General features: G+C 41.9%; 1 protein-coding gene and 1 pseudogene across 3 annotated transcripts in view; both read right to left on the reverse strand.

Moving 5' to 3' along the window:
- Window positions 1–26,387, reverse strand: part of LOC110519534 (zinc finger protein 501-like) — a 36,862-nt gene that overhangs the window by 9,935 nt on the left and 540 nt on the right. Inside the window, exons 1-2 of one of the 3 annotated variants that reach the window (XM_036981903.1) lie at window positions 18,944–19,149; window positions 12,876–13,093 (exon numbers count right to left, since the gene is read on the reverse strand). In XM_036981903.1, coding sequence (XP_036837798.1) covers window positions 12,876–13,080 — 205 coding nt within the window. In that variant the 5' untranslated portion in view covers window positions 13,081–13,093; window positions 18,944–19,149. Of the gene's footprint in view, window positions 1–1,948; window positions 2,189–12,875; window positions 13,094–18,943; window positions 19,150–26,387 lie in introns of those variants that run through there. The other 2 variants (XM_036981904.1, XM_036981902.1) reach the window with 2 other exon arrangements.
- LOC110517686 overlaps window positions 7,958–26,387 on the reverse strand; it is a 37,160-nt pseudogene continuing 18,730 nt past the window's right edge.

Below are 26,387 nucleotides of genomic sequence, written 5' to 3' on the forward strand. Positions count from 1 at the left end.
GAGGGAAGCAGCACCACCCAGTCAACCAGCCTCACAGAGGATATTCAATCCTAAAGACAAATCCAAGGTCATCTCAACATCTTTACAGTTGAAACTAACAAAACACACCAAAACTGACAAGGTGAATACTGATCAGTAAAGTAAAGAGGCTAACATTCTATAACGCTCCCTTTTCTCACAGTGAGAAACAATAGGATTACAATAGTGAGCTACGATTTCTGGAGAATTAAGTGAAGGAATGAGCCCCCCCCCCCACCCCATCAATCTACAGTCATGGCCAAAAGTTTTGAGAATGACACAAATATTAATTTCCAAAGTTTGCAGCTTCAGTGTCTTTAGATATTGTTGTCAGATGTTACTATGGAATACTGAAGTAAAATTACAAGCATTTCATAAGTGTCAAAGGCTTTTATTGACAATTACATGAAGTTGATGCAAAGAGTCAATATTTGTTGATCCTTCTTTTTCAAGACCTCTGTAATCTGCCCTGGCATGCTGCCAATTAACTTCTGGGCCACATCCTGACTGATGACAGCCATTATTGCATAATTAATGCTGGAAGTTTGTCAGAATTTGTGGGTTTTTGTTTGTCCACCCTCCTCTTGAGGATTGACCACAAGTTCTCAATGGGATTAAGGTCTGGGGAGTTTCCTGGCCATGGACCCAAAATATATATGTTCTGTTCCCGGAGCCACTTAGTTATCACTTATGCCAAGGTGCTCCATCATTCTGGAAAAGGCATTGTTCGTCACCAAACTGTTCCTGGATGGTTGGGAGAAGTTGCTCTCGGAGAATGTGGACTCCAATCAAGTTGTAGAAACATCTCGAGGATGATCAATGGAAACAGGATGCACCTGAGCTCAATTTCGAGTCTTGTAGCAAAGAGTCTGAATACTTATGTAAATAAGGTATTTTTGTAGAATTGTTTTATTTTAATTTAACAACCTGTTTTCACTTTGGCATTATAGGATATTGTGCGTAGATTGCAGAAGGAAAACTTTTATGTAATCAATTTTAGAATAAGGCTGTAACGTAACAAAATGTGGAAAAAAATCAAGGGTTCTGAATACTTTCCAAATGCACTGTAGCTAATTTAGAAAAACAGGATTGTCTTTTTCTCCCCTTTTTAACATTACAAATAAAAATGGAAATTTTGTCGTATGTTTCTTTCTAGTAAGCATTTCCCATCCTGGAAACTGAGACCTTGTGGAAATCTGTGGTAGAGAAGAATGTATGACAATTTGGACACTATGTTACCCTATAGTAGTTATCATCATCATGCTTTCCATAGTTTAGGCCTATAGCTATCTAGGCCTTGCTAACCAGTTATTGTGTTATCCAGCTAGCTATAAAAGTGCATGCTAACACGAAAGATTTGTATAACTAAAACAAGATAGACCACACCTTGTTGTTTACAATGGGGACGTTTATTAGGAAGGCAAAAAGTAAATTATACTGTTGTGGATAATCGTTATTGTGGCTAGCAAAGGTGAGCCCGGCTAACAAAGGCTAGCTAGCGAGTAGCGACCATAACATAGCTATTTGCCAGTTTATTTGAGGTAATTTAGCTACAGTGGCTAGTCAAGGTCAGAAAACTATCGTGCTAGCTAATCCACACAAAACTCAACATACTACATGGTAAATATATTCGGTACAATGTTCTATGGTAACCTGTTAGCTGGCTAGCTAGCCTAGTTGGTAGGCCTAACACGTTAGCTTGCTACAGTTATGGCTCTTCCGTTAGCTAGCTAGCCTAGTTGGTAGACCTAACATTAACGCCAGCTAACGTTTGCTACAGTTATGCCTCTTCAGTTGGCTAGCTAGCCTTCCGTTGGCTAGGTAGCTGCCAAATGCTAGCTAGCTAGTTATCTAACGTCCTATGCTAAATCGTCCAGCACTATTCATGTATTCCCAAAAGGAAACGAAACAAATTGCATGGAAAACGTACCTTTCTCTCTTCTGTCTTGACGTTTTTATCTTGTCTATAACACGTTTTTTTTTCCCCCGCGGTATTCTATCATGTCCACATTTTGCACACGGACCTCCTCGACTCCTGTTCTAAAGACAATCATGTACTTTTTACTCAATACATTTTCCATGACACCCAAAAGTACTCATTACAGTTGGAATGCTTAGCAGGACAGGAAAATGGTCCAATTCACACAGTTACCAAGAGAACAACCCTGGTCATCCCTACCTCCTCTGAGCTGGTGGATTTACTGAACATAAATGCTTTGTTTGTAAATTATGTCTGAATGTTGGAGTGTGCCCATTGGACATCCATAATATATTTTTCAAATTGTGCCATCTGGTTTACTTAATATAAAGGAATCTGAAATTATTAATGCTTTGCCTTTTGCAACTTAAGTATATTTAAAACCAAATACTTTTAGACTTTTACTCAAGGAGCATTTTACTGTGTGACTTTCTATTAAGGTATCTTTACTTTTACTCAAGTATGACAGCTGGGTACTTTTTCCACCACTGGCTATTGGTTCACTGTAATTACAAGTAAGTACCCCTCAAGATAGACGTCATTAACACCGGCCAAATCCTGTGTAACACCTAGTAATTACATTGTACTTGTGCAGATATTAAATATACTCTGTGTTATACTAGTGTATTTGTTATGTCACTTCCACAAGCTTTAAATTGAGGGCCAGGTTGTCAGGGTGGGTAATGTACAGGTACACATGAATTACTCCTAAAGATACACTTCATTTTAACTAGCTAAATCCTGTGTAAGAACTAGACATTACATTGCCTAAATACAAACATTACATGTGCTTTGAACGTTTCTTATTCCTCATCTGGAATGACACTTGTATTATATTTGTTTTCGTAAACTCAACCAAGTTAACTCAGATCGGGTGCTTTATTTTGGAGGCTCGTGCTAGCAACAGCGTTGACTGTAGATATATTTTGAACAGTGCACATTAATGTTTAAGTAATTACATTTTTTATTTGACCAGGGAAGTTGACAGAACACGTTCTCATTTACAGCAACAACCTGGGGAATAGTTACAGGGGAGAGGAGGGGGGGATGAATGAGCCTGGAAGCTGGGGATGATTAGAGAGCCATGATGGTCAGAATGAGAAATTAGCCAGGACTCCGGGGTTAACACCCCTACTCTTACGATAAGTAAGAGAAAGGTAACACAAGCTTCCTCTCTGGTTCCATTCCCCAATAGTAACTGGGTCATTAATTGGATTGTGGTGGTAATGCTGTCCCTGGACTTTGGCACCATATAAAACACCTCAAAATGACAATACTTTTCCCCATTTTATTTAACTGTTATTTAATAAGAAACATATGTCCTTTATACTGCAAAACATCTATTTGTGTGCATTGTAGCAATTACTGGTGGCTAGCAAATTGGCTTGTCCCCATGGTGATGTGTAAAGGTGTAGTGACATGTTTTGAGTAGATAATAGACATGTAAATTATTTTGAATTCCATGAATTAAACAAAAACATTGTATTTTATGTATAGATAACCCAGAAAACAAAGGTTGACGGCACAAATTCATGTAGCATGTTTATTTTTCATTAGTATATCAATTCATTTCATTACAGTTATCCAAATACATGAATCAATGACTAAAATAATGAATCTAGTTTTAAAAGACAATTTAATAAACACATGTAGTCATTTCATAGCCTGTGTATCATTAAACAAAAGTCATTATGTAGTAAAAAATAATCCACCCAAAGTAATGGTGAAAACTGATCATCACACCATCTCTATCTGATACATGTGTCTACTAGCTCATTTCCACAGAGAACTGATCATCACACCATCTCTATCTGATACATGTACAGTTGAAGTCAGAAGTTTACATACACCTTAGCCAAATACATTTAAACTCAGTTTTTCACAATTACTGACATTTAATCCAAGTCAAAATTCCCTGTCTTAGGTCAGTTAGGATCACCACTTTGTTTTAAGAATGTGAAATGTCAGAATAATAGTTGAGAGAATTATTTATTTCAGCTTTTATTTCTTTCATCGCATTCCCAGTGGGTCAGAAGTTTACATACACTCAATTAGTATTTGGTAGCATTGACTTTAAATTGTTTAACTTGGGTCAAATGTTTCGGGGAGTCTTCCACAAGCTTCCCACAATAAGTTGGGTGAATTTTGGCCCATTCCTCCTGACAGAGCTAGTGTAACGGAGTCAGGTTTGTAAGGCCTCCTTGCTCGCACACGCTTTTTCAGTTCTGCCCACACATTTTCTATAGGATTGAGGTCAGGGATTTGTGATGTCCACTCCAATACCTTGATTTTGTTGTCCTTAAACCATTTTGCCACAATTTTGGAAGTATGGTTGGGGTCATTGTCCATTGGAAGACCCATTTAACTTCCTGACTGATGTCTTGAGATGTTGTTTCAATATATCAACATAATTTTCCATCCTCATGATGCCATCTATTTTGTGAAGTGCACCAGTCCCTCCTGCAGCAAACGGTTGGGATGGTGTTCTTCGGCTTGTAAGCCTCCCTCTTTTTCCTCCAAACATAACAATGGTCATTATGGACAAACAGTTCTACTTTTGTTTCATCAGACCAGTGGACGTTTCTCCAAAAAGTACAATCTTTGTCCCCAAGTGCATTTGCAAACCGTAGTCTGGCTTTTTTATGGTTGTTTTGGAGCAGTGGCTTTTTCCTTGCTGAGCGGCCTTTCAGATTATGTCGATATAGGAGTTTTTTACTGTGGATATAGATACGTTTATACTTATCTCCTCCAGCATCTTCACAAGGTCCTTTGCTGTTGTTCTGGGATTGATTTGCACTTTTCGCACCAAAGTACATTCATCTCTAGGAGACAGAACGCGCCTCCTTCCTGAGCGGTTTGACGGCTGTGTGGTCCCATGGTGTTTGTACTTGCATACTGTTGTTTGTACAGATGAACGTGGTACCTTCAGGCGTTTGGAAATTGCTCCCAAGGATAAACCAGACTTGTGGAGGACTACAATTTATTTTCTGAGGTCTTGGCTGATATCTATTAATTTTCCCATGATGTCAAGCAAAGAGGCACTGAGTTTGAAGGTAGACCTTGAAATACATCCACAGGTACCCCTACAATTGACTCAAAGGATGTCAATTAGCCTATCAGAAGCTTCTAAAGCCATGACATCATTTTCTGGAATTTTCCAAGCTGTTTAAAGGCACAGTCAACTTAGTGTATGTAAACTTCTGACCCACTGGAATTTTGATGCAGTGAATTATAAGTGAAATAATCTGTCTGTAAACAATTGTTGGAAAAACGACTTGTGTCATGCACAAAGAAGATGTCCTAACCGACTTGCCAAAACTATAGTTTGTTAACAAGAAATTTGTGGAGTGGTTGAAAATGAGTTTTAATGACTCCAACCTAAGTGTATGTAAACTTCCGACTTCAACTGTATCTACCAACTCATTCCCACAGAGAACTGCAGAGGGACAACTTGGTGTCAGAGCAAAACGTACTATATGTAAAAAAAAACATATATAATAAAAATTAAAAAAACATACCACACAATTTAGTATGTTATGTTACATTACATTGGCCTATAACTGTAATACGATTTGTAGGATGTATAGTATGTTACGAATTACATTTTGTACAATATGTTACAATTTTCTATACGTATGATATTTTACGAATTCCAATTTGTTGTTGCTAACATTAGCATGGTAAGCACACTATATACACAAAAGTATGAGGACACCCCTTCAAATTGTGGATTTGGCTATTTCAGCCACACCCATTGCTGACAGGAGTATAAAATCGAGCACACAGCCATGCATTCTCCATAAACAAACATTGGCAGTAGAATAGCCTTACTGAAGAGCTTAGTGACTTTCAATGTGGCACCGCCAGTTCATCAAATGTCTGCCCTGCTTGAGGACCGCTGAGTGCTGAAGCATGTAAAAATGGTCTGTCCTCGGTTGCATCACTCACAATCAAGTTCCAAACTGCTTCTGGAAGCAACGTCAACAAGAACTGTTCATTGGGAGCTTCATAAAATGGGTTTCCATGGCCGAGCAGCAGCACACATGCCTAAGATCACCATGCGTAATGCCAAGCGTCGGCTGGAGTGGGGTAAAACTAAACGCCATTGGAGTGACGCAGTGGAAACATGTTCTCTGGAGTGATGAATCACGCTTCATCATCTAGCAGTCCGACGGACTAATCTGGGTTTGGTGGATGCAGGGAGAACGCTACCTGCCCCAATGCATAGTGCCAACTGTAAAGTTTGGTGGAGGACAACTAATGGTCTGGGGCTGTTTTTCATGGTTCGGACTAGTTCCCTTTGTTCCAGTGAAGGGAAATCTTACCGCTACAGCATACAATGACATTATAGATGGTTCTGTGCTGCCAACTTTGTGGCAACAGTTTGGGGAAGGCCCTTTCCTGTTTCAGCGTGACAATGCCCCAGAGCACAAATAGACGTCCATACACAAATGGTTTGTCGAGATCAGTGTGGAAGAACTTGACTGGCCTGCACAGAGCCCTGACCTTAACCCCATCGAACACCTTTGGGATGAATTGAAACGTTGACTGGGAGCCAGACCTAATCGCCCAACATCAGTGCCTGACCTCACTAATGCTCGTGGTTGAATGGAAAAAGTCCCCAGAGCAATGTTCAAAAATCTAGTGGAAAGCCTTCCCAGAAGAGTGGAGGCTGTTATTGCAGCAAAAGGGGGACCAAGTCCATATTAAGGCCCATGATTTTGGAATGAGATGTTCGACGAGCAGGTGCCCACATACACTACCGTTCAAAAGTTGTTGTTTTTTGTCCATTAAATAACATTGAATTGATCAGAAATACAGTGCAGTCTCAACATCAACAGTGAAGAGGCGACTCCGGGATGCTGGCCATCTAGGCAGAGTTCCTCTGTCAAGTGTCTGTGTTCTTTTGCCCATCTTAATCTTTTCTTTTTATTGGCCAGTCTGAGATATGTCTTTTTCTTTGCAACTCTGCCTAGAAGGCCAGCATCCCGGAGTTGCCTCTTCACTGTTGACGTTGAGACTGGTGTTTTGCGGGTATTATTTAATGAAGCTTCCAGTTGAGGACTTGTGAGGCATCCGTTTCTCAAACTAGACACTCTAATGTACTTGTCGTCTTGCTCAGTTGTGCACCGGGGCCTCCCACGCCTCTTTCTATTCTGGTTAGGTCCAGTTTGTGCTGTTCTGTGAAGGTAGTACACAGCGTTGTATGAGATTTTCAGTTTCTTGGCAATTTTTCGCACGGAAATTAGCCTTCATTTCTCAGAACAAGAATAGATTGACGAGTTTCAGAAGAAAGTTATTTGTTTCTGGCCATTTTGAACCTTTAATCAAACTCACAAATGCTGATGCTCCAGATACTCATCTAGTCCAACTTAACCAGCACAACTGTTTTTAGCTGTGCTAACATAATTGCAAAAGGGTTTTCTATTGATCATTTAACCTTTTAAAATTATCAACTTGAAATCGCTAACACAACGTGCCATTGGAACACAGGAGTGATGGCTGCTGATGATGGGCCTCTGTACGCCTATGTAGATTATCCATAAAAAAAATCTGCCGTTTCCAACGACAACAGTAATTTACAACATTAACAATGTCTACACTGATCAATTTGATGTTATATAAAACGGACAAAAAAATTGCTTATCTTTCAAAAACAAGGACATTTCTAAGTGACCCCAACCTTTTGAACGGTATACTTTTCGTCATGTAGTGTAGTTGCAAAGTTGCTTATTAGCTACAATTGTCCGTGATGAGATTTGAACACGCAACCGTTGGGTTGCTAGACTTATGTTTTTGCTGATCCATCCATCCACCCGACCAACTACTATCCTATTGTTTTTGCCTTAAAAAGGGACATTTTAAAATGTTCCAACTTCATATTTATCATCCCCATCCCCAGCACCACCCCAACATCAACATCTGTGAAAATGGCACATTCTGTAGTAAAAAAAAGAAACAATAGGATTACAATAGTATTCTATGCTTTCTTCTTGATCCAATTCACTGTTACCACTTCTTTTACGAGATGAGGATTAATCGATGGAGTGACTTTAATCTTAGTTGGTCTGAGAGAAGTGATGAGGCTTCTCTCCTTTATGTATACATTGATGTGTTTTTAAGGTAGCCAATCGGGAGAAACTCTTCCCACAGTCAGAACAGCAGTAAGGCTTCTCTCCTGTGTGTGTTCTCCGATGAACTTTTAGCTCAGTTGATGTTGTGAAGCATTTTTCACAGTCAGAACAGGAGTAAGGCTTCTCTCCTTTATGTATACGTTGGTGTGTTTTTAAGTTGCCCTGTTGGGAGAAACTCTTCCCACAGACAGAGCAGGAGTAAGGCTTCTCTCCTGTGTGTATTCGCTGGTGACATTTTAATATATCCAAATGGGTGAATCTCTTCCCACAATCAGAGCAGGAGTAAGGCTTCTCTCCTGTGTGTATTCGCTGGTGACATTTTAAGTTGCTCTGTTGAGAGAAACTCTTCCCACAGTCAGAGCAGCAGTAAGGTTTCTCTCCTGTGTGTGTTCTCTGATGAACTCTTAACTCAGCTGATGTTATGAAGCATTTTCCGCAGTCAGAGCATAAGTAATGCTTCTTTCCTGTATGTATATGTTGGTGGGTTTGTAAGTGGCTCTGTTGAGAAAAACTCGCCCCACAGTCAGAGCAAAAGTAAGGCTTCTCCCCAGCGTGTATTTTTAGGTGTGTTTTTAAGTTGCTGGATACGGAGAAACTCTTCCCACAGTCAGAGCATGAGTAAGGCTTCTCTCCTGTGTGTATACGTTGGTGTGTTTTTAAGCTGCTCTGTTGAGAGAAACTCTCCCCACAGTCAGAGCAGGAGTAAGGTTTTTCTCCAGTGTGGACTCGCAGATGAACTGTCAGAGCCTGTGATGTTGTGAAACTCTTCGTACAGTCAGTGCAGGAATACAGATTCTCTCCTGTGTGTATTTTTAGGTGTATTTCTAGTTTTGATAGAATTGGGAAAATCTCCTCACAATGTGGGCAGTGGTGAGACCTCTTAGCTCGGTGATCTTCCTGCTGTTGCTCTCCAGATGTAGAGATTGTCTCAACACGGTATCCTGTGTGAACAACATCACAAGAACCAGTCAGTTGGTGTGTTATACATATGACTTCATAACAGTAGGCTGTACAATACAGGGAATAAAGCTATTAGGGCTGTCCCAACATTTTTTTATTTATTCCTGGTCGACCGAGAGACTTGTTTTCTTTCTACCAAATGTTTACATTTTAAAACGTGTATTTTTCCATTCATATGTGTTGAAATAAAATGACTCAAGAGGCAGCCAGAGACCAATATAGTCTAACCAGAAGTAAAAAAATATATATAGTCCCGACTCTCTTAATGTTCTTATAAAATGCCTGGTACAATGATAACACTTATCTCTATATTAAATACTTGTAATAGTTATTTAATTACCTTTGAGAGATGACGAGGAGACCCACGAGATCAGGAGCAGTGTTTCAATCGGTCAGAGTTCTGTTAAGAATTTAGATAGGTAGCGACTCCCCTCTACTGGCTGAGAGGTTGAATTGGAGTCGGTGCTTTACTAAATTGAGAGATTCAAGTTTGGCTCGGATGGGAGAACCCGCTGGTGATTCCCTGCCCCAAATGGAATACCAAAAAGTCTGTGTCCGCAACGAGGTCGCGATACTGAGCTCAATCGAGAGGCTACAGAGAACTCTCTGGAAATATTTGCATCAGCACCCACGTACCTGGCGCAAAACCACAGGGTCAATTCAGACATCCATAAGAGAAAGCAAGGGATAACCTTAAGGACTAGAGTGCCTCTCAACCCCGTTGAACTACCGCAGTGTCAGTGGCTCGCAACGAGGTCGAGATGCTGAGCTCAATCGAGAGGCTACAGAGAACTCTCTGAATATATTTGCATCAGCACCCACGTACCTGGCGCAAAGCGACAAAACAGCTGTTCGATAGTTAAACGGTATATCGGAGAGTCACTTTTCAGATCCAACAAGTTAGAATCTTTTAAGTAATTTGAGTCAGGTGTCAATTTACCCGAAGTCAAATGGTTGTCTAAATGAATTCAGAATTCAAGAAGTCAGCGCCAAAGTAATGGCAAATGTCTCTTTATATACCTTTTGATTCTCTGCACCCGATCCGCTGCTCCTCCCATTCCCTCAGAGCAGAGAGGATGATGACATATCTTACAACAGGAAATACTTTTCTTACAGTGCATATATGGGCCTCTGGTTATGACAGAGCCTATTACTCTAGCAACAATGAGGAAATACTTTTCTTACAGTGCGCATATGGGCCTCTGTTTATGACAGAGCCTATTACTCTAGCAACAATGAGGAAATACTGTTCTTACAGTGCGCATATGGACCTCTGTTTATGACAGTGCCCTTACTCTATCAGCAATGAGTCTATAAGCTGTTCCCATTCAGAGGTGTCACTTGAGGCAGAGGGTGATTCTTCCTGACACCAGTCAGGTTCAATAGTTGGTTGGCTTGAGTCGTCTTCTGGTGGTTTTGCCCAATCCGGTATTTCAGTAGGCGAGGTCATCTCTGTCTCTACCCTTGGTGGGTGAGACAGGGGAAGAGGACCAGGAGGTAGATCCATTTGGCGTTTTACTACACACTCATTCAAGGGTTTTTCTTTATTTTTACTATTTTCTATATTGTATAATAATAGTGAAGACATCAAAACTTTGAAATAACACATATGGAATCATGTATTAACCAAAAAAAGTGAAATCAAAATATATTTTATATTTGAGATTCTCCAGAGTAGCCACCCTTTGCCTTGATGACAGCTTTGCACAGTCTTGGCATTCTCTCAACCAGCTTCATGAGGTAGTTACCTGGAATGCATTTCAATTAACAGGTGTACCTGTCTTCCAGCTTCACCTCAGATGGCAGACCAAATAAATGCTTCACAGAGTTCAACAGACACACCTCAACATCAACATTTCTGAGGAGACTGCATGAATCAGGCCTTCATGGTTGAATTGCTGCAAAGAAACCACTACTAAACACCAATAAGAAAAATAGACTTGCTTGGGCCAAAAAACACAAGCAATGGAAATTAGACTGGTGAAAATCTGTCCTTTGGTCTGATGAGTCCAAATATGAGATTTTTGGTTCTAACCGCTGTCTTTGTGAGACGCAGACTAGGTGAACAGATGATCTCCACATGTGTGGTTCCCACTGAGAAGCATGGAGGAGGAGGTGTGATGGTGCTTTGCTGGTGACACTGTCATTGATTTATTTAGAATTCAAGTCGCACTTAACCCGCATGGCTACCACAGCACTCTGCAGCGATACGCCATCCCATCTGTTTTGCGGGATTGTCATTTGTTTTTCAACAGGCAAATGACCCAAAACACACCTCCAGGAGTGATGGAGTGCTGCATCAGATGACCTGGCCTCCACAATCACCCGACTTCTACCCAACCCAATGGTCTGGGATGAGTTGGAGCGCAGAGTGAAGGAAAAACATCCAAGAAGTGCTCAACATATGTGGGAACTCCTTCAAGACTGTTGGAAAAACACTCCATGTGAAGCTGGTTGAGAGAATGCCATCGGATGGGGCCACAGTGTCTCATGACCCCTCCTGTCTCAGCCTCCAGTATTTTTGCTGCAGTAGTTTGTGTGTCAGGGGGCTAGGGTCAGTCTGTTATATCTAGAGTATTTCTCCTGTCTTATCCTGTGCAAATTTAAGTATGCTCTCTCTAATTCTCTCTTTCTTTCTCTCTTTCTTTGTTTCTCTCTCTCGGAGGACCTGAGCCCTAGGACCATGCCTCGGGACTACCTGACATGACGACTCCTTGCTGTCCCCAGTCCACCTGGCCGTGCTGCTGCTCCAGTTTCAACTGTTCTGCCTGTGGTTATGGAACCCTGCCTGACCTGTTCACCGGACGTGCTACCTGTCCCAGACCTTTCAACTCTCTAGAGACAGCAGGAGTGGTAGAGATACTCTCAATGATCGGCGATGAAAAGCGAACTGACATTTACTCCTGAGGTGCTGACCTGTTGTACCCTCGACAACTACTGTGATTATTTTATTTGACAATACTGGCCATTTATGAACATTTGAACATCTTGGCAATGTTCTGTTATAATCTCCACCCAGCACAGCCAGAAGAGGACTGGCCACCCCTCATAGCCTGGTTCCTCTCTAGGTTTCTTCCTAGGTTTTGGCCTTTCTAGGGAGTTTTTCCTAGCCACCGTGCTTCTACACCTGCATTGCTTGCTGTTTGGGGTTTTAGGCTGGGATTCTATACAGCACTTTGAGATATCAGCTGATGTAAGAAGGGCTATATAAATACATTTAAATATATTTTGATTTGTGTGTCCAAACTTTTGACTGGAACTGTATATAAGCTAATTATATATTTCCCGCTGCTCGATTTAAAAAAGCTTAGTAGACCAACAGCCTATCTATCGAAAAAACAATCGACCAGTTGACTAAATGGGGTCCGCCCTAAAAGCTGTTCAACAGTTGTGGGCAAAAAGGGTATTACGAGTCATATAATCCTCCACTCACTATCACATGGGTTAGTAACTACAGACTCATTTCATATCATCCTCCACTCACTATCACAAGGGTTAGTAACTACACAGACTCATTTCATATCATCCTCCACTCACTATCACAAGGGTTAGTAACTACACAGACACATTTCATATCATCCTCCATTCACTATCACAAGGGTTAGTAACTACACAGACTCATTTCATATCATCCTCCACTCACTATCACAAGGGTTAGAAACTACAGGCTCATTTCATAGAACTTGTTCAAGGATGTGTTAGGTTTCATTCTGTAAATCTGTCATATCAATAACTTATGGAGGTCTAATTTATGAAGATAACTTATAAATAGAACCTGCTCTTACCATCATAAACAGATTCCCCAATCTTCTCCTCCTCTTCTTCATCTTTCATGTTGACATTCAGCTCCAGTGTTTGACTGCAGTCTTCCAGCTTCACTGATGCCATCTCTGGATCCTGCAGTGCAAACTGGGCTCCACTGTCACCATCAGGACCCAGTGACTGTAGATTGGGCTTGTCCTCACTTTTGATGTTACCGGCCTCAGACATAATCGGAGTTGGCCTGTAGTAATGAAGAGAAAATGGCCCACCCAAAAGTGATTGTCTTGAGAGTTCTGGTACTTTCTTTATTCTCAAAAAAATGATATTAGATCAGGTAGCTAAACATTGAAAACAAACAATTTATAAATTTCACATTAGACAAAGTGCACACTTTAAATTACAGTGCACTTAACCAATAGTATATTTCCTAAATTCACATAAATGCATAAATGACTCAAAAACCATTTAGTACAAGGCTAACAGTATGTTTCAGGCAGCAATATGCACTATTTTCCTGAATAACCTTGTCTTCACTGTACTATTTAACTCCAATTGTATTTTCTGTTCACACCATTGAAACATTTATAGATAAAGATGGAAACAACTGAATGTGTCTGAATATTAGTACTAGAGGTCGACCGATTAATCGGAATGGCCGATTAATTAGGGACGATTTCAAGTTTTCATAACAATCGGAAATCAGTATTTTTGGGCGCCGAGTTGCCGTTTAAAAAAAAAAACATTAATTCAAACAGCACTTTTGTGCGTTTTGCCAGCAGCTCTTCGTTGTGACTTCAAGCCTATCAACTCCCGAGATGAGGCTTGTGTAACCTAAGTGAAATGGCTAGCTAGTTAGCGCGCGCTAATTGTCGTTGTGTTGCTGGTTCGAGCCCAGGGAGGAGCGAGGAGAGGGATGGAAGCTATACTGTTACACTGGCAATACTAAAGTGCCTATAAGAACATCCAATAGTCAAAGGTTAATGAAATACAAATGGTATAGAGGGAAATAGTCCTATAATAACTACAACCTAAAACTTCTTACCTGGTAATATTGAAGACTCATGTTAAAAGGAACCACCAGCTTTCATATGTTCTCATGTTCTGAGCAAGGAACTGAAACGTTAGCTTTCTTACATGGCACATATTTTACATGGAACATATTGCACTTTTACTTTCTTCTCCAACACTTTGTTTTTGCATTATTTAAACCAAATTGAACATATTTCATTATTTACTTGAGGCTAAATTGATTTTATTGATGTATTGTATTAAGTTAAAATAAGTGTTCATTCAGTATCGTTGTAATTGTCATTATCACAAATAAAATAAAATAAAAATTGGCCGATTAATCGGTATCGGCTTTTATGGTCCTCCAATAATCGGTATCGGCATTGAAAAATCATGCTGGAGTCCTGAACCAATTAGTGTAATTCGGTTATTGACCACTAGATGGCAGTGTTCAATATTTCAATATTTACAAACCATAGCACACAAGTTGAAGAAGACAGGGCACTAATAATTGGCTGATTACTCCTAACCCATAAGAATCCCCACACATTTGACTACTTTAAAATGGTGGAAAGCCTCAATGACAATGTCCATGCTAAAACGGGTTACATAGAGGTTGAGTCTTCTCTCCATCTCTATGCTTTATGCAGACACAGGCTGGTCCTGGCTGAAATACCGCCCTCCTCCTATGAACTACAATAGTCCTAGTAAGCAAAAAAACATCTAAAATGCTTATTTTTCCAAACGTTGAAGTTAGATTCATTTTAGGTTATGACTGAAAGTTGAAAAGTCATATCTGCACATTTAAAATAAGTATTTTCTGTACTTTGAAATCAGTTAATTGAAAGATGAAAAGACGTCTTGAGTGCACAGCATTAGAGTAAAGTAGGGTACAACACAGTACATTATACTCTACTATACTCAGGGCTGGGCGATATATACACTGCTCAAAAAAATAAAGGGAACACTTAATCAACACAATGTAACTCCAAGTCAATCACACTTCTGTGAAATCAAACTGTCCACTTAGAAAGCAACACTGATTGACAATAAATTTCACATGCTGTTGTGCAAATGGAATAGACAACAGGTGGAAATTATAGGCAATTAGCAAGACACCCCCAATAAAGGAGTGGTTCTGCAGGTGGTGACCACAGACCACTTCTCAGTTCCTATGCTTCCTGGCTGATGTTTTGGTCACTTTTGAATGCTGGCGGTGCTTTCACTCTAGTGGTAGCATGAGACGGAGTCTACAACCCACACAAGTGGCTCAGGTTGTGCAGCTCATCCAGGATGGCACATCAATGCGAGCTGTGGCAAGGTAAGTTTGCTGTGTCTGTCAGCGTAGTGTCCAGAGCATGGAGGCGCTACCAGGAGACAGGGCAGTACATCAGGAGACGTGGAGGAGGCCATAGGAGGGCAACAACCCAGCAGCAGGACCGCTACCTCCGCCTTTGTGCAAGGAGGAGCACTGCCAGAGCCCTGCAAAATGACCTCCAGCAGGCCACAAATGTGCATGTGTCTGCTCAAACGATCAGAAACAGACTCCATGAGGGTGGTATGAGGGCCCGACGTCCACAGGTGGGGGTTGTGCTTACAGCCCAACACCGTGCAGGACGTTTGGCATTTGCCAGAGAACACCAAGATTGGCAAATTCGCCACTGGCGCCCTGTGCTCTTCACAGATGAAAGCAGGTTCACAATGAACACGTGACAGAGTCTGGAGACGCCGTGGAGAACGTTCTGCTGCCTGCAACATCCTCCAGCATGACCGGTTTGGCGGTGGGTCAGTCATGGTGTGGGGTGGCATTTCTTTGGGGGGCCGCATAGCCCTCCATGTGCTCGCCAGAGGTAGTCTGACTGCCATTAGGTACCGAGATGAGATCCTCAGACCCCTTGTGAGACCATATGCTGGTGCGGTTGGCCCTGGGTTCCTCCTAATGCAAGACAATGCTAGACCTCATGTGGCTGGAGTGTCAGCAGTTCCTGCAAGAGGAAGCTATTGATGCTATGGACTGGCCTGCCCGTTCGTTCCCCAGACCTGAATCCAATTGAGCACATCTGGGACATCATGTCTCGCTCCATCCACCAACGCCACGTTGCACCACAGACTGTCCAGGAGTTGGCGGATGCTTTAGTCCAGGTCTGGGAGGAGATCCCTCAGGAGACCATCCGCCACCTCATCAGGAGCATGCCCAGGCATTGTAGGGAGGTCATACAGGCATGTGGAGGCCACACACACTACTGACTTGTTTTTGACTTGTTTTAAGGACATTACATCAAAGTTGGATCAGCCGGTAGTGTGGTTTTCCACTTTAATTTTGAGTGTGACTCCAAATCCAGACCTCCATGGGTTGATACATTTGATTTCCATTGATCATTTTTGTGTGATTTTGTTGTCAGCACATTCAACTATGTAAAGAAAAAAGTATTTAATAAGAATATTTCATTCATTCAGATCTAGGGTGTTATTTTAGTGTTCCCTTTATTTTTTTGAGCAGTGTAGAATTAATTAAAATGTATATTTTTGAGCTAAATTCCAAATGCCTGTATTTACTTTCATTTTCATGAGTGTTTATGTCCTCTTGTTGTCAAATTGTATTTTTGCTCTGCTGTGCCGTGTGCACCTTCCCATTTACACCAGAGATCTGTATATGATGACAAGATGCACGTCTCCACCCTAACAATGGGAGTCGTTGTCCCAAAGGCAGGAAGGCAGGCAACAAGGTTAGGTCCAAAACAAGCCCATAGAAACGCATTGGGCTTATTTTGGACAGAATTTAGCGAGAGTGAAACCTCTTGCTTTGCCTCTTTCTCAATTACTTACACACACCAAGCCCCTCCCCCTGACTTTCACGACAACAAAGTTGCGAGATCACATCTTCCTCTCTGGCAAGCAGTTTCAACTTAGCTATTTACATTTGTGGTTTGGTCCAAAATAATGGTTCATATTGACACCAAAACACATTGAGACATTATTTTACTGTAATAGAGGAGAAGTTACCTTTTCTATCAATACCCTTTTTATGTCTCAACTACTCAGATTGAGAGCAGAGTTACACTACTAAAACCAGAGTATCAATGGACATTTATTCTGGATAAGGAATGCTCAGTTTGTCTCGCACGGCATTGGTACCACTAGCAGTATTTTAGTCAAAGACCATCATACCAGATGTCCAGTCTGTGTTGATTATCTTTTTTTTTGGGGGGGGGTGGGGGGGGTGGTAGATCAGCTTTAATATTGCAGACAGATTGTGGCTTCCATCATTGTAATTGTCTGCATCATTTCCAATTCCCCATAAAAATAAATTAAATATACACAGTGCCAGTCAAACATTTGGGCACCGACTCATTCAAGGGTTTTTCTTTATTTGTACTATTTTCTACATTGTAGAATAATAGTGAAGACATCAAAACTATGAAATAATACATGGAATCATGTAGTATCCAAAATAAAAAGTGTTAAACAAATCAAAATACATTTTATATTTGAAATTCTTCAAAGTAGCCACCCTTTGCTTTGATGACAGCTTTACACACTCTTCGGCAAACTTAACGACTGTGTTGGCGCCACGCAGTCATGAGTGAACGGGGAGTACAGGAGGGGACTGAGCACTGAGTAGGTGAGGGGCCCCCGTGTTTAGGATCAGCGTGGCAGATGTGTTGTTACCTACCCTTACCACCTGGGGACAGTTGTAGAGGGAGGTGTTTAGTCCCAGTGTCCTTAGCTTAGTGATGAGCTTTGAGGGCACTATGGTGTTGAACGCTGATCTGTAGTCAATGAATAGCAATCTCACGTAGGTGTTCCTTTTGTCCAGGTGAGAAAGGGCAGTGTGGAGTGCAATAGAGATTGCATCATCTGTGGATCTTTGGGGCGGTATGCAAATTGTTGTGGGTCATGAGATACTCTACTTCAGGCGAGCAAAACCTTTAGAATTCCTTAATATTAGATTTCGTGCACCAGCTGTTGTTTACAAATATACACAGACGCCACCCCTTGTCTTACAAAAGGCAGATGTTCCATCTTGCCGATGCAGCGCAAACCCTGCCAGCTGTATGCTATCTGTGTCATCGTTCAGCCACGACTCGGTGAAACATAAGACATTACAGTTTATTTGTGATCGTAGCTCGTCTATTTTGTCATCCAATGATTGTACGTTGGCTAGTTGGACTGAGGGTAGAGGCAGATTACCCACAATGCCAAAAAACCCACAATAGTTTAGAAAACCATAAAACGGCAGCCATCTACTCCGGCGCCATTCTTCTCAATTTTAAATTAAGTAACAACATTCTAACAGTGTTTATTGTTGCCTAATCCTAATTTGAAATGATTCCACTAATTTGTATCAGTTCGCATTGCTTTCAATGAGGGTATTTTATGTTGAGGGCGAACCGCAAATTCCATTATTCTGGCTAATTTCACGTGGCTAATAGAACTGGGGGTAGAAGCAGATTACCCACAATGCCAAAAAAACACACAATAGCACAATTGGTTAGGAAACCATAAAACAGCAGCCATCTACTCCGGAGCCATTCTAATCCATTTTAAATTAAGTAACAACATTCTAACCATGTTTAGTGTTGCCTAGTCCAAATGTGAAATTATTCCACTATTTTGTATCAGTTTGCATTAATTTCAACGAGGGCCTTTTATGTTAAGGGAGAACCAACAATTGTGGCTAATTGCTATTCTGGCTAGCTTCACATAGCTAGGGACAAGCGGGTACCAGGGCTGCTTCCAGGAGGGGGACGGAGACGTTGGCCACATTCCGATATAAATGTATTATGTAGATCATCTCAGTTCTATTCAGGGCATTTCTATCTGCAACTTTCCACAACGTTTTTGTACTGAACATCCCCAGGAGAACACGACTGAGTTATGTATGAACCTGGAAAGCCTCACAAATGAACGTGTGGTGGACACCGCTCCGTGTGCTTGTAAAATATTTTTTTAGCACGTTCTTCACTCACTCGGTTTGACAGAGAAATTACACAAAACCTTTCCCAAACGTGATAATATCTCGAGGATGTGTTATATGATACGTTATTTCGATAATAGACTGTTTAAACGTGCTATTACATACCTGTAGTAATAAAGCGAAACGCACAACACCGTTCTGTCGTTTTCTTTACTCCGAAGAATGGTGGCAGGCAACCCGGAACTTCCTGTTTCCCACTACCGTAGTGCAACAGCGACATGTGTTGGACTGATGGACTAACTACTGATAAAGCATGTAAAATATAAAGGGAACTTAATTAGCAAGACAAATAAACCTTGGTTCAAGAAAACTAAAGGTGTGTCTGTTTTAATGTCTAAGTTTTTTTTTTAAACATTACATATACATAGCCACATTAGTACATGGTCTCTGTGGAAGGCCACAGAGATAATGCCAGTTGAATAATGTTTACATATCTTGCATTACTCATCTCATATGTATATACTGTATTCTATAATATATATTGCATCTTAGCCTATGCCACTCTGACATTGCTTATCCATATATTAATATAGATTCTTATTCCATTCCTTTACTTAGATGTGTGTATTAGGTATTTGTTGTGGAATTGCTAGATATTACTTGCTAGATATTGCTGCACAGTCGGAACTAGAAGCACAAACATTTTGTTACACTCGGAATAACATCTGTTAACCATGTGTATGTGATCAATAACATTTTATGTGGAAGATCAAGAATCTCATCCACCCGAGCCACGGCCTGTTCACCCTGCTACCATGTAGCAAGCAGAGACGGTACAGGTGCATCAAAGCTGGTACCAAGAGAATGAAACTGCTTCTATCTCCAGGCCATAAGACTGTTGAACAGTCATCACTGATTTGATGTAGAGAATATTGGTGACTAGTAAATTGGCTTGTCCCAGTGTGTAGAGGTGTCATGACATGTATTGAGTAGATAAATACAGATACAGTGCCTTGCGAACGTATTCGGCCCCCTTGAACTTTGCAACCTTTTGCCACATTTCAGGCTTCAAACATAAAGATATAAAACTGTATTTTTTTGTGAAGAATCAACAACAAGTGGGACACAATCATGAAGTGGAACGACATTTATTGGATATTTCAAACTTTTTTAACAAATCAAAAACTGAAAAATTGGGCGTGCAAAATTATTCAGCCCCTTTACTTTCAGTGCAGCAAACTCTCTCCAGAAGTTCAGTGAGGATCTCTGAATGATCCAATGTTGACCTAAATGACTAATGATGATAAATACAATCCACCTGTGTGTAATCAAGTCTCCGTATAAATGCACCTGCACTGTGATAGTCTCAGAGGTCCGTTAAAAGCGCAGAGAGCATCATGAAGAACAAGGAACACACCAGGCAGGTCCGAGATACTGCTGTGAAGAAGTTTAAAGCCGGATTTGGATACAAAAAGATTCCCCAAGCTTTAAATATCCCAAGGAGCACTGTGCAAGCGATAATATTGAAATGGAAGGAGTATCAGACCACTGCAAATCTACCAAGACCTGGCCGTCCCTCTAAACTTTCAGCTCATACAAGGAGAAGACTGATCAGAGATGCAGCCAAGAGGCCCATGATCACTCTGGATGAACTGCAGAGATCTACAGCTGAGGTGGGAGACTGTCCATAGGACAACAATCAGTTGTATATTGCACAAATCTGGCCTTTATGGAAGAGTGGCAAGAAGAAAGCCATTTCTTAAAGATATCCATAAAAAGTGTCTTAAAGTTTGCCACAAGCCACCTGGGAGACACACCAAACATGTGGAAGAAGGTGCTCTGGTCAGATGAAACCAAAATTGAACTTTTTGGCAACAATGCAAAATGTTATGTTTGGCGTAAAAGCAACACAGCTGAACACACCATCCCCACTGTCAAACATGGTGGTGGCAGCATCATGGTTTGGGCCTGCTTTTCTTCAGCAGGGACAGGGAAGATGGTTAAAATTTATGGGAAGATGGATGGAGCCAAATACAGGACCATTCTGGAAGAAAACCTGATGGAGTCTGCAAAAGACCTGAGACTGGGACGGAGATTTGTCTTCCAACAAGACAATGATCCAAAACATAAAGCAAAATCTACAATGGAATGGTTCAAAAATAAACATATCCAGGTGTTAGAATGGCCAAGTCAAAGTCCAGACCTGAATCCAATCGAGAATCTGTGGAAAGAACTGAAAACTGCTGTTCACAAATGCTCTCCATCCAACCTCACTGAGCTCGAGCTGTTTTGCAAGGAGGAATGGAAAAAAAATTCAGTCTCTCGATGTGCAAAACTGATAGAGACATACCCCAAGCGACTTACAGCTGTAATCGCAGCAAAAGGTGGCGCTACAAAGTATTAACTTAAGGGGGCTGAATAATTTTGCACGCCCAATTTTTCAGTTTTTGATTTGTTAAAAAAGTTTGAAATATCCAATAAATGTCGTTCCACTTCATGATTGTGTCCCACTTGTTGTTGATTCTTCACAAAAAATACAGTTTTATATCTTTATGTTTGAAGCCTGAAATGTGGCAAAAGGTCGCAAAGTTCAAGGGGGCCGAATACTTTCGCAAGGCACTGTATATTTATTGGAATTCCATGAATTAAACAAAAGCATTATATTTACTGTAAAGTTAACCCCCCATAACTACAATGATTCAGGAGATCAACACAGTTGCAGTACTCTATCAGGTCTCACAGCTGTTTATGATGACAAAACATGTTAGAGAATAGGTCAGATTTAGCTTTGTGACGCTCATTTCAACTTCCTGTCTTGTTCAGCTTCAGAAAAACAGCAAATATGTCACTTGAAACACTGTTTTTTGGTAATTAATTTTCCAAAAGAGAAGAGTTTGACCAGTACAAATGTACAAACTTTATTTTTAATTCGCAGATAAATTGAGCAGGTTTCAGTGAATACTGATCAGTAAAGTAAAGAGAGGATAACATTCTATAACACTCCATTTCCTCTGCACAGTTCTCTCACAGTGAGAAACAATAGGATTACAATAGAGTGTTCTACGATTTCTTGATAATTAAGTGAAGGAATGATTTTAATCTTAGCTAGTCAGAGAACTGATGAGGAATCTCACATTTATGTATATGTTGGTATGTTTTTAAGTGGCCATGTTGAGAGAAACTCTTCCAACGGTCAGAGCAGGAGTAAGGCTTTTTTCCAGTGTTGAATGTTGAACTGTCAGATCCCTTGATATTTTGCAGCTCTTCCCACAGTCAAAGCAGGGATAAAGATTCTACATTGTCTGTATTTTTAGGTGTATTTTTAGCTTTGATAGAATTGGAAAATCTCCTCACAACGTGAGCAGTGGTGAGACCTCTGAGCTCTGTGATCTTCCCTCTGTTGCTCTCTGGATGTAGAGAATGTCTCAACATGGTTTCCTGTGTGAACAACATCAGAAGAACCAGTCAGGTGGTGTGATGAACATTTCAATAAAAACAATGTATAAAGCCCTTTTAACATCTGCAGTTGTCACAAAGTGCTTTACAGATAGCCTAACCTAACGTATAAGGTGTAAAAAAAAAACGCCTCAATGAGGTTGACAGAAACCAGAAGCTTCTAGGTTTCAGGCTTTGGCTTCCTCTCTGCCTTCTTCGTGAAAAAATGGATGCTCCCGGTGTTTGATCGACTCCGCTGAGGGTGCAGGTACCGAGACTAAAACCCCAAAGGGAAAGCAATACAGAAGCAGAGGGACTAGTAAAAACTCCTTAGAAGGAACCTAGGAAAACCCTAGAGAAGAACCAGGCTCCGAGCAGTGGCCGCTCCTCTTCTGGCTGTACTAGGTGACAAATGACTTGATATATAGTGCCTTCGGAAAGTATTCAGACCCCTTGACTTTTTCCTAATATTGTAACGTTACAGCCTTATTCTAAAATAGATGAAATAGTCCCCCCCCCCCCCCCTCATCAATCTACACACAATACCCCAGAATGACAAATAAAACAGTTTTTTAGAAATGGCAATTTATATATTTTTTAAAACCGGAAATATGACATTTTCCGACCCTTTACTCAGTACTTTGTTGAAGCACCTTTGGCAGCGATTACAGCATCGAGTTCTCCAGGGTATGACACGACAATCTTGGCACACATGTATTTGGGGAGTTTTTCTCCCATTCTTCTCTGCAGATCCTCTCAAGCTCTGTCAGGTTGAAAGGGGAGCGTTGCTACACAGCTATTTTCAGGTCTCTCCAGAGATATTCGATCGGGTTCAAGTCCGGGCTATGGCTGGGCCACTCAAGGACATTACAAAACTTGTCCCGAAACCACTCCTGCTGTGTCAGAGTGACCATCAGGTTCTGCTCACCTACCTGACCAAGGCCCTTCTCCCCTGCTTCCTCAGTTTGCCCGGGCTGCCAGCTCAAGCAAGCATCTTGGTGGTTCCAAACTTCTTCCATTTAAGAATGCTGAAGGCCACTGTGTTCTTGGGGACCTTCAATGCAGCAAACATTTTTGGTACCCTTCCCCAGATCTGTGCCTCCACACAATCCTGTCTCTGAGCTCTACGGACAATTCCTTTGACCTCATGGCTTGGTTTTTGCTCTGACATGCACTGTCAACTGCGGGACCTTATATAGACAGGTGTCTGCCTTTCCAAATCATATCCAATCAATTGAATTTACCACAGGTGGACTCCAATCAAGTTGTAGAAACATCTCAAAGATGATCAATAGAAACAGGATGCACCAGAGCTCAATTTCGAGTCTCATAGCAAAGGGTCTGAATATTTATGTAAATAAGGTATTGATGTTTAATTTTTTTTTTTAAATATCTAAAAACCTGTTTTCGCTCTGGCATTATGGGGTATCGTGTGTAGATTGTAGAGTGGAAATCTGTGGTAGAGAAGAATGTATGACAATTGAGACACTATGTTACCCTATTGAAAGATTAGCGGAATCTGTGTGGGTAGCTGGACAGGTAGGATGACTGACAGTGAAGGTGAACAGGTGGTCACGTGTCAGGTGACAGAGGAATGGATGAGACTGAGGCAGGAATTTGTGGATTCATGGAAGCACAGAACTTCTGGATCAGACAGAGTTAAGGAAGAGAAAGCAGTGAGCTCAGGCGATGGCAATATCCTCCTTTTATGGAGTTGAGACATTTCCACCTGACCTAATTAAAGCGCCCCTGGCACAGCTGAGTAAGTGGCAATTAATTAAATGATTATTCCACCAACTCCATGGGCCTTTTCTACAGCCACCCTGGAAATTTGTTAAATTCCACACTCCTCAAAAAAGGCTCATTGCTCCCCGTCCTCTGTCATCTCAGGGAGAGGAATTAGTCGGGCAACTGGCCGGATATATGTCCGGTTCTTCACCTGGATCTCCACTGATCTAACGCGACCATCGGTCCCAGGCATGGTCTTAGTGATACGGCCCACCGGCCAGGAGGCTCGAGGCAGCTGAGGGTCCACCAGCTAAGATCTGGCTGTGTCGCCACCGGCGTCTGCCAACGAGGTTCGTATCAGCATACATGGCTTGAGGAAGTGATGCATCTCTGCGTCCCATCAAGGGCATATTCGGTGTAACCGGATCGGGGTCAGCGATGTCTGCAGAGAGATATCCCAAGGGTTTGGAGTTCAGTATCCCTTCCACCTCTATCAGGACGTACTAGGGGACAGTTTGGTCCCCTAGTACGACTCGTATGGCCGTCTTTTTCAGATTTGATCTCTTGCTCCCATGTTCCTCCAAAATGAGGAGCTCCTGGAGGGTTAAATTTGAATGAGATTTGTTGGTCCATCAGCTGATCCTGGAGGCTGGGTTCCATGGCTTGGAAGGCTTCCTCCAACCTGGCTTATTTTGCCTTGAAGTTCGTACCTCTGTCAGCCAGGATCTCGTAGGGTTTCCCCCGTCGGGAGATAAACCGCCGTAGGGCCATGAGGAAGGCTTCAGTATCCAAACTCTCCAGTAGGTCCAGGTGGACACATCTAGTTGTCAAACACTTGAATAGAATGCCCCAGCGCTTTTCCACACTGCGTCCTAGCGTGATCATCAAGGAGCCAAAGCAGTCTACTCCTGTTGACCAGAAGGGTGGTTTAAGGAGGCGCAAGCGAGCAGGGGGTAAATCTGCCATTTTGGGCATCGTGGCTCCGGCCCGCCATCTCTGACATTCTACGCAGGTGTATTGGTGCTTACGAATGACTCCTCGTCCTCCAATTATCCAGTACTTCCACAATCATCTCCCCATTGACCCTCTCTGGCCCTGGGTGGAGAAGCCTAACTCTTAATGAGGAGCCTGGTAAGAGGGTGTCTGGAGTCAAGGATAATTGGGTGGATAGCATCGGGGTCCAAAACTTCTGCTTGGCGCAGCCTCCCCCCGACTCTGATCACTCCAAGGATTTGATCATATTCTGGGGGCGAGAGAGAGAAGACGGCTCTCCTTAGCAACTTCCCTACCGGCTTTCAGAGCTTTTTTCAGAGCTAACTTGTGCATGCTGGAGGAGTAGTGTCTCTGCCGCGAGGGAGGTGGGTATAGAAGCCACGCCATCTGAGGTCTGGTTTGTGGCGGCGATCAGATCCGGCAGTGTTTGGGATTGTGCTAGGTCAGGGAGAGCTGTTGTTGGTTCCGTAGAGATGCTGTAGCATTGGGCGGACTTCCTTAACTCATGAGCTTCAGTTGGTTGCGGAGGGGCCGTACACCTGGGGGCTGTCGGTCACTCGTTCTCTGGTTGGGACAAGAATGGTGGTCCCAAGCTCCAGCGATGGGGTTGAGCCAGTTCCTTAAGGGTTTTACCGCGAGTAACGTCATCAGCAGGATTGTTTATGCTATCAACATACCTCCAGTCCTGGACTTCTGTTAGGTCTTGGATTTCCGCAATGCGAGGTCCCGATGAACTCCTTATACCTGCAGGACTCCGACTTGAGCCAGGTCAATACAGTGGTTGAATCACTCCAGTAGATGACCCTTTGGATTGGCAAGGTGAGCTCGGCTCGCAAGGTAGAGGTCAACTGGGCTCCGGAAAGGGCAGCACTGAGTTCCAGCCTAGGCATTGACAACTGCTTTTGGGGGCGACCCTGGACCTGGCCATGACAAAGGAGACATGGGTGTGGCCTGCCTTATCCTCCAACCATGCGGCCAGGTCTCTGAGAGCATAGGTGCTTCTCGAGCACTATCTCAGGATGCCCTTGTTCAAACAATGTTCAGTGAAACTGTCTCTGAGGTACACTGGAAGTTTGATAAGAAGCCTGTCCATGTGGGAGCCACATTTCAGCGATGAAGTAGTTATCATCATCATGCTTTCCATGGTTTAGGCCTATAGCTACCTAGGCCTTGCTAACTAGTTATTGTGTTATCCAGCTAGCTATAAAATTGCATGCTAACACGAAAGATTTGTATAACTAACCCAAGATAGACTACACACTGTTGATTCCAATGGGGGACTTTTATTATGAAGGCGACCCATAAATTATACTGTTGGATAATCGTTATTGTGGCTAGCTTCACACAAAAGTGAGCCCAGCTAGCTAGCGAGTAGCGACCATAACATAGCTATTTGCCAGCTTTATGTTAGGTAATTTAGCTACAGTGGCTAGTAAAGGTTAGAAAACTATCT

The sequence above is a fragment of the Oncorhynchus mykiss genome, chromosome 7 (genome assembly GCF_013265735.2).
Source record: "Oncorhynchus mykiss isolate Arlee chromosome 7, USDA_OmykA_1.1, whole genome shotgun sequence".
Classification (NCBI taxonomy): Eukaryota; Metazoa; Chordata; class Actinopteri; order Salmoniformes; family Salmonidae; genus Oncorhynchus; species Oncorhynchus mykiss.